Here is a 9,168-nt window from a genome sequence, read left to right on the forward strand (position 1 = left end):
CTGGGTCAAAGGAGGGAGCGAGAGGGACAAGAAATATCCTGAACTGTCTTCCTGTCCATTGATGCTTTCCATCTACCAAACCCAATGAGATATGATAGGACCAGGGTAATACAGTCCTTACAGGTAAGCTGTCTGGGGCACAGCTAGGCACATAGCAGGGCCAAGAGTAGCGAGGAATGGATTGGGGAGAGGGAGAGGGCAAATGGAGAATAAAATTTCTGGTTTCTTCATGGTGAATTTCTGGGAAGACTTACAAGTTTCTGGCTAAGTTTCTGTTCTCTGTCTTCAAGGGAATTGTTCTGTGCTTTGTTGAAGTAGAAATGGGTAGTGCCATTGGCACCTCCACCTTCCCATCCTTTGGACAACCTTCACACCTTCCTTTATGTAATTGCCTCTCTTCCTTAGCAACCAAGAGACTGGGTTTGAATTTGGAAACAGCACGATCATGCCCCATTTCTTTTCCTATAAACAGGACTTTCCCTTTCTAAGCCCGATGTCATCTCCTTACTGGAGCAAGGGAAAGAACCCTGGATGGTTGTAAATGATATGACAGGACCATGGTGCCCAGGTGAGTGAGGGCTGATCCAATGGGGTGAGGTCACTGGGAATAATGGCCCAGCAGGTGAGTCAACTCATAACAATAACTTATTGTCAGGAAACTCCCTCAAAGCCCTACCAAAAACTGAGGAATAAAAGCCTGAGACGTGAAGCCATGAAGAACAAAGACCTTGCCAGCATCAGCTTCCAAGGGAACCTTGCCTTTATCCCCATTAATTCCTCTCTGTTCTTTCTTCTCTTATGTTTTCTTCTCATTTCAAAAAGGAATGTGCCCCTTTCCGGTGGCAGCCATTTTACCTGGAGTTTGGATCCTTTTTTCTGCAAGTGTCTTCATTCCTTAAAGAGTATTTATTTTCTTAAAACAGCTTTTCACTTCACCTAATTCAGCAATTCATTTATTCTCTTAACTTTTGAGAGGTAAGGATGTGTAGTGGCTGAGGGAATACTCTGGAATCAGATTTTTTTTTTTTTAATTTATTTGGCTGCATCGGGTCTTAGTTGCGGCATGAGGGATCTTTCGTTATGGCGTGCAGGCTTCTCCCTAGTTGTGGTGTGTGGGCTGCAGAGTGTGAGGGCTCAGTAGTTGCAGTGCATGGGCTTAGTTGCCACGCAGCATGTGGGATCTTAGTTCCCCAACCAGGGATTGAACCTGCGTCCCCTGCATTGGGAGGCGGATGCTTAACCACTGGACCACCAGGGAAGTCCCTGGAATCAGGTTTTCTGAGTTCAAATCCTGGCTCTGCCACTTACTAGATCTGTGAGTTTAAGTAAGTTACTTAAATTCTCTGTGCTTCAGTTTTCTCCTCTGAAAATGAGATTAAAAATAGTGCCTTCCTGGGGCTTCCCTGGTGGCGCAGTGGTTGAGAGTCCGCCTGCCAATGCAGGGGACACGGGTTCGGGAAGATCCCACATGCCGCCGAGCAGCTAGGCCCGTGAGCCATGGCCACTGAGCCTGCGCGTCCGGAGCCTGTGCGTCCGGAGCCTGTGCTCCGCAACGGGAGAGGCCACAGCAGTGAGAGGCCCGCGTACCGCAAAAAAAAAAAAAAGTGCCTTCCTCATGTAGTCATGTAGTTAGTGTGGCTTTTTTATGAGTTAGTATGTGAAGATGCCCAGAACAATGCCAGGCAATAGTGACCACTAAAAAAGTGTTAGTAAGTATTTGTAACTGGCACTTGCTGGACAGAAATGGAGCCTTTGAATACTTAGTTATGTTACTACCTCATGACTTCTCTGTATTGTTGTCATTTATTTTCATCTGGGATCATTTTTTCTCTATCTGAAGAACACCCTTAATATTTCCTTTTGTGTAGGTCTGCTGTTGACAAATTCTGTCAGCTTTTGACCACATGAAAATGTCTTTATTCTACCTTTTTTCTTGTAGGATATTTTCACTGAGTATGGAATTCTGTGTTGGCAAGAATCTTCTCTCAGCCCAAAGAAGAACTCATTCCACTGCCTTTTCTCTTCCAATGTTGTCATTAAGTCAAGTTGTTCCAATTTTGGAAAATGTTCCACATATATTTAAAACTAGTGTCCTTTGGATGGGGCATTCACCTCTTTAACTATAACCCTTTTGATTATGTGATTCAGAGTCTGTATGTCCTTTTAACTTTCTCTGTACTTCCACTATCAAATTCTGAGAGCTCTTAATTGTATTATATATTTTGCTACTACATATTACATTTTTATAAAGATGAAATATAGATCCTTGTTGCAAATTGTATTTTTATCAGTACAGTCCATCCTTCATTTTGCCACTTAGTGGCATTTAACCTTGAATTCTATTTTTTCTGATATTAGTATAAAATGCCCTGTTTTTGTTAGTTTAAAAAATTATGGTGTATCTTTGCTTATCCTTTTTTAAAAATTATTGCCATTTTAAGTGTCCATTATAATCAGAATTAGAGTTTCCTTTTTTAATCAATCTGAGAGTCCTTGACTTTAATAGAATTTAATCCATTCTCATTGTGATCATTCATGTGTCTGTTCTTACTCCTCCCATTTTATCTTATATTTTCTGTTCCTCATTCTCTTTATTTCTAGCTATTCCTGTTTTGCTCACATTATTTTTTTCTTTGTCTTTTTTTTTTTTTTTTTTTTTGCAGTACGCGGGCCTCTCACTGTTGTGGCCCCTCCCGTTGCGGAGCACAGGCTCCGGACGTGCAGGCTCAGCGGCCATGGCTCACGGGCCCAGCCGCTCCGCGGCATGTGGGATCTTCCCTGACCGGGGCACGAACCCGTGTCCCCTGCTTCGGCAGGCGGACTCTCAACCACTGCGCCACTAGGGAAGCCCTTCCTCACATTTTATTACCCTTTCTACCTTTAAGCAATTTTGAAGTTGTACATCCTATTGCTTTGTAATAGAATAGTCTTTAACTTGACTTTAAGAAATGTGCTTAGGGGGCTTCCCTGGTGGTGCAGTGTTTGAGAGTCCGCCTGCCGATGCAGGGGACACGGGTTCGTGCCCCGGTCCGGGAGGATCCCACATGCCACGGAGCGGCTGGGCCCGTGAGCCATGGCCTCTGGGCCTGCGCGTCCGGAGCCTGTGCTCCACAACGGGAGAGGCCACAACAGTGAGAGGCCCGCGACTGAAATATAATTTTTTCTTTTTAGTAAAGTTTTTTTAAAAAATATTTTGAAATCATTCTAGTTTAGACTTATAGAAAATTTGCAAAATTACAGAGAATTCCCATATACCCTTCACTCAGCTTCCAAATGTTAACATTTTATGTAACCATAGTACAGTTATCAAAACCAGGAAGTTAACATTGGTGTTATACTATTAACTAATCTACAGATCTTATTAGAATTTTATCAGTTTTTCCCCTGATGTCCTCCTTCTATACCAGGATCCAGTCTGGGATCCCACATTGCATTAAGTTGTTTTGTCTCCTTAGTATCCTCCAATCTGTGACAATTGCTCTGTCTTTCATGACTTTGATCCTTTTGATGAGTACTCTTTTGGAGAATGTCTCTCACTTGTGTTTGCTTGATATTTTCTCACAGTTAGATTGAGATTATGCATCTTTGACAGGAATACCACAGAAGTGATGTTGTGTCCTTCTCTATGCATCATATCAGGGGTTGCCTGATGGTAATATGGCTTTTTACTGGTAGTGTTAACCTTGATCACCTTGGTTAAGGTGTCTCTCATGTTTCTCTCCTGTAAAGTTAGTACTTTACGACTGTAAGTGGTAATTATCTTGGAGGGAGATACTTTGCAACTATATGCTGTTTCTCCTCATTTTGCCCACTGGTTTTAGTATCCATTGGTGGATCTTGTCTGTAACAATACAATAGTGTTGCCTTGTGTTGATTTTCTATGTCCCTTATTGCTTCTGCGTTTATTAATTGGAATTCTTCTGTAAGGAAGGGCTCTCCCTACTCCCTTTCCCATTCATCTATTTATTCAAAGATTTGTTTCTATCAGTATGGGCTATTTATTTATGTATTCTATGAGTTATAGTCCAAAAATATCATTGTTTATTCTGCTGTTCAAATTGCTTATTGGGAAAGCTTTGGCCATTTGGGAACACCTTCAGGTTGTATATATATTCACAATGTCGTGCAGCCATTATCACTATCCATTTCCAGAACTTATTCATCATCCCAAACAGAAACTCTGTACCTATTAAACAATAACTCTCTACTTTCCCCTCCGCCCTGCCCCTTGTTACATCTTTTCTACTTTGTCTCTATGAATTTGACAATTCTAGGTATCTCATGTAAATGTAGTCATGCAATATGTAGTTTTAGGTTCATTCATTTATCAGAATTTAATTCCTTTTTAAGACTGAATAACATTCCATTGTATGTATATACCACATTTTGTTTATTCATTCCTCTGTTGATGGACACTTGGGTTCTTTCTGTCTTTTGGCTATTGTGAATAATGCTGCTCTGAGCCTTGGTGTACAAGTATCTGTTTGACTCCCTGTTTTCACTTCTTTGGGGTATATACCTAGGAATGAAATTGCTGGATCAGCTGGTAATTGTTATGTTACTTTTCAAGGGCATTTCTTAATTTTTAAGAGTCTTTTATAAATTGTGAAGATCATCCCATTATCTATGATATAAGTTTCAAATATTTTCTCTGTCACTTGTCTTTTGACTTTGCTTTTGGTGTTTTTTGTTCGTGTGCAAGTTTTTTGTTTTGTTTTTCACCTTTACATAATGGAATTTATCAGTCTTTTGATGCTTTTGGATTTTGAGTCATTATTTAGAAGGTTTCCCTATACCTGGATTATAAAGTAATCTACCACATTTCCTTCCAGTTTTTGTATGGCTTCTGTTTTCTTTTAACATTAAAACTGTATTCAGAGTTTATTCTGGTATACGGTGGTATAACATATGGATCTAATTTTATCTTTTTCCAAATGACTAATCCCAACATTATTTATTATAAAAACTATTCTTTTCTCCTTTGAGATACCACCTTTATAATAAATTCAGTTTCCATATAAACTTTAGTCTATTTCTGGCCTTTCTATTGAGTTCCATTGGTCTGTCTCCAGAATCCAATATTTATTCATCAAGCAATCCGTTATTGCTACTACGTGCTAGGATTTGGTGACAACGGCTAGTGAAAAAGGCTTTATTTCTGCCTTTGGGGAGGTAAAAAAACAAATCAACAGATGAGTAAGTAAATGAAACTCTTAAGTACAACTGATGAAAGTGTTATGACAATAGGACACGTTGTGGGAAAGAGAATCAAAGTATACGTTTAGGGTTATCAGGCTGAGAGCTTTTTGAAAGTATGAGTTTTAATCTGAAACCTAAAGAGAAAAGCAGCCATACAAAGGGCCCAGGACAGGATTCCCAATAGATAGAAGAACCTGATGAGAGGTCTAAGATGGAAAAGACCTACATTTATTCTAGATACTCAAAGGAGGGCTGTGGTTTGTTACATAGGGAGGAAAGGGGAGAGTATTCAATATGAAGATGCATTGTCCTTGGTGGAGATAGAGCAACAGAAGGACAACAGAGACAAGCAGGGACCTGCTTTGCCAAGAACCTGTGAACCATGGCATTGAATTTAGAATTTATTCTAAGTGCAGTGGGGAGGCTGTGAAAAAGTTTAAGCAGAGATTTTCATTTTGACTGACATCAGCATCATATGGTAGAAAGTGCTAAAAATATAGATGCCTTATTTGTATGAAATGCCCTGAATAGGCAAATTCACAGGGACAGAATTAGTGTTTCTCTGCCATTAGTGATTGCCAGGGGCTGGCAGGAATGAGGAATGGGGAGTGGCTGCTTAATGGGCACAGGGTTTATTTTTTATTTTTTTTAAATTGAAGTATAGTTGATTTACAATATTGTGTTAGTTTCTGCTATACAGCAAAGTGATTTACATATATATTATATATATATATATATATATACACACACATATATACATATATATACACACACACACATTCTTTTTCATATTCTTTTCCATTATGGTTTAATTCGGATATTGAATATGGTTTGCTGTGCTATACAATAGGACCTTGTTGTTGATGCATTCTATATATAATAGTTCACATCTTCTAGTCCCAAACTCCCAATCCAGCCCTCCCCCGCCCCCCCCCGCCCCCTTGGCAACCACAAGTCTGTCCTCTATGTCTGTGAGTCTGTAGCACAGAGTTTCCATTTGGGGTGATGAGAGTGTTCTGGAATTAGAAGATAGTGACAATGATTGCAGGACACTGGGAATGTACTGCAAACCATGGAATTGTACACTTTAAAATGGTTAAATGGGAAATTTTATATTATGTGAATCTTCAATTAAAATATATATATATTACTTTTAAAATATGTGTAGATATGTATGTATACACATGTCTTGGCCCTACTCCTGTAGATTTTGATTCAGTGTGGGGTGCTGTTTGGACATTTGTTTTGTTACAAGGCTTCCTGGATGATTCTGATCTCTATCAAACGTGAGAACCACTGGCTTAATTTGTTTTCTTGCCCCTTTCTGGCACCATATGAGCTCTTATCATATTTGTGCTTTCATGTGCTTTTCAGAAATTGCACAGCAATATTTGAGACTTATAGAAGCAATTCACCTATTACAGTTATTATTTTCATTTTGTCTCTCTAGTCTCCTGTAGAATTTTTAAATTTCTCTTAGAAGAAGAGAACAAGTTGTATTTACTTTTTTTTTATTTTTCAGACTTGGAGTCCAGGTGTGATAAATTTCTACAAAAAGATATCTTTGAAGTAGAGTCATTCGATTGGGAGCTGATGGAAAGCCTTACATGCTGTGCTTTTGAGGGCTCCAGTTTTAGAGATGACTGGGCATACAAAAGCCAGTTTGAAAAACAACAAGTAAATCATGAGTGCTCTTTCAAGCAAGTGAAAATCACCTATGGAAACATGCCCGCTTTTGAGCATCATACATCCCTCACCCTACATCCCAGCAATGAGACTGGTGAGAAACTGATTGAATGTAATGAATGTGGGAAAGCATTTAGCCGTGGCTCACACCTTATTCAACACCAGAAAACTCATACGGGTGAAAAGCCCTTTGAATGTAAGGAATGTGGGAAAGCCTTCAGTCGTACCTCTCACCTTGTTCAACATCAGAGAATTCATACAGGTGAGAAACCTTATGACTGTAAGGAGTGTGGGAAGACCTTTGGTCGTACTTCAGAACTTATTCTACATCAGAGACTTCATACTGGTGTCAAACCCTATGAATGTAAAGAATGTGGAAAGACCTTTAGACAGCACTCACAACTTATTCTGCATCATAGAACTCATACAGGTGAGAAACCCTACGTATGTAAAGACTGTGGCAAGGCTTTTATTCGCGGCTCGCAACTTACTGTTCATCGGAGAATTCATACAGGTGCTAGACCCTATCAGTGTAAAGAATGTGGGAAAGCCTTTAGACAGCATTCACAGCTTACTGTGCATCAGAGGATTCATACTGGGGAGAAACCCTATGAATGTAAGGAGTGTGGCAAGGGCTTTATTCATAGCTCAGAAGTTACTCGACATCAAAGAATTCATTCTGGGGAGAAACCCTACGAATGTAAAGAATGCGGGAAGGCCTTTAGACAGCACGCACAGCTTACACGACATCAGAGAGTTCATACAGGTGACAGACCCTATGAGTGTAAAGATTGTGGGAAGGCCTTTAGTCGTAGTTCGTACCTTATTCAGCATCAAAGAATTCATACAGGCGACAAACCCTACGAATGTAAGGAATGTGGGAAAGCCTTTATTCGTGTTTCACAACTGACTCATCATCAGCGGATTCACACTTGTGAGAAACCCTATCAATGTAGGGAATGTGGAATGGCCTTTATTCGTAGTTCACAGCTTACTGAACATCAGAGAATTCATCCTGGTATCAAACCTTATGAATGTAGAGAATGTGGGCAGGCCTTTATTCTTGGCTCACAGCTCATTGAACACTACAGAATTCATACTGGCTAGAAAGCCTTAATGTTAGGGATGTAGGAAAGCCTTTATGTGGAATTCATGCCTGACTCAGTATTAGATAATGCATAATGTAATTATTGTCAGAGAACCTTCATTTGTCACCTCCATTATGGAACATCAGGTAACTCATACCAGAAGAAAATTCAATAAACATGGGAATTCTTTTTGCCTCACACTCACTGTTTACTAAGCATCAGAGATCTTACACTGAAAAAAAATTAATATGAATATAGAAGAGCCTCCTGTTACCACTCAAAATATGTTAAACTTCTGAGAATTCCTAATAGAAAATGACCCTATTAAAACATTTTGTGACTGTGCCTTTCGCCATGTACCTTACTTAACATTATCTCACTTCCAGCAATTACTGACTGTATAACATTGGGTAAATTATGCAATGTCTGTGTTCCTCAGTTTACTTATTTTTAAGCAGTGATAATTATATGTACCTAATAGAGTTTATGTGAAGATTGTCAGATATTTTATATAAAGCCTATGCTCAATAAATACTATTGTCATTAATTAATAACAGTATTACTGTTAAGGAGTTCATGTGAGAGGAGGGCCTTATGAATGTATCAAATATCCGAAGCCTTCAAAACCACTTGTTAGGATAATTCATTCTGAAAAACAGTAGTAAAGTATAGGTATTATGAGAAGATCTTCATTTAAAAGGTTGTAAATTTTGAAGAGTAGAAATTAACAGAAGAGCAGCTGAAAGAAATCTGCCCATTTAGGAATCTAAAACCACCTCCAAGTATAACTTCAAGAGAATCAAACTAAAATTACAAACTAGAAATGAATGGCAGTGAATTCTGCATATCAAAACCAGTTCAGTGTAACCAAAGCTGTACTCCTGTCAGAACCCAAGGATTAAAGGTAGGGGCTTTGGGGGCTTCCCTGGTGGCGCAGTGGTTGGGAGTCCGCCTGCCGATGCAGGGGACGTGGGTTCGTGCCCTGGTCTGAGAAGATCCCACGTGCCGTGGAGTGGCTGGGCCCGTGAGCCATGGCCGCTGACCCTGCACATCCGGAGCCTGTGCTCTGCATCGGGAGAGGCCACAACAGTGAGAGGCCCGTGGGACTTTCCTGGTGGCGTGGTGGTTAGGAGTTCACCTGCCAATGCAGGGTATACAGGTTCGAGCCCTGATCTGGGAAGATCCCACGTGCCGT

The 9,168-nt window shown here is 40.0% G+C and overlaps 1 protein-coding gene across 2 annotated transcripts in view; it reads left to right on the forward strand.

Annotated features, from left to right (window-relative positions):
- Positions 1-8,527, forward strand: part of ZNF565 (zinc finger protein 565) — a 31,686-nt gene extending 23,159 nt beyond the window's left edge. For both annotated transcript variants that reach the window (XM_022586357.2, XM_089902259.1), the window contains 2 exons: positions 473-568; positions 6,722-8,527. In XM_022586357.2, the coding sequence (XP_022442065.2) occupies positions 473-568; positions 6,722-7,992 (1,367 nt within the window). In that variant the 3' untranslated portion in view covers positions 7,993-8,527. The remainder of the gene's footprint in view (positions 1-472; positions 569-6,721) is intronic.
- Positions 8,528-9,168: the final 641 nt, after the last annotated feature.

Source organism: Delphinapterus leucas, chromosome 20 (assembly GCF_059928025.1).
Source record: "Delphinapterus leucas isolate spDelLeu-1000000601 "Yukka" chromosome 20, BTC_Dleu_Yukka2, whole genome shotgun sequence".
Lineage (NCBI taxonomy): Eukaryota > Metazoa > Chordata > Mammalia > Artiodactyla > Monodontidae > Delphinapterus > Delphinapterus leucas.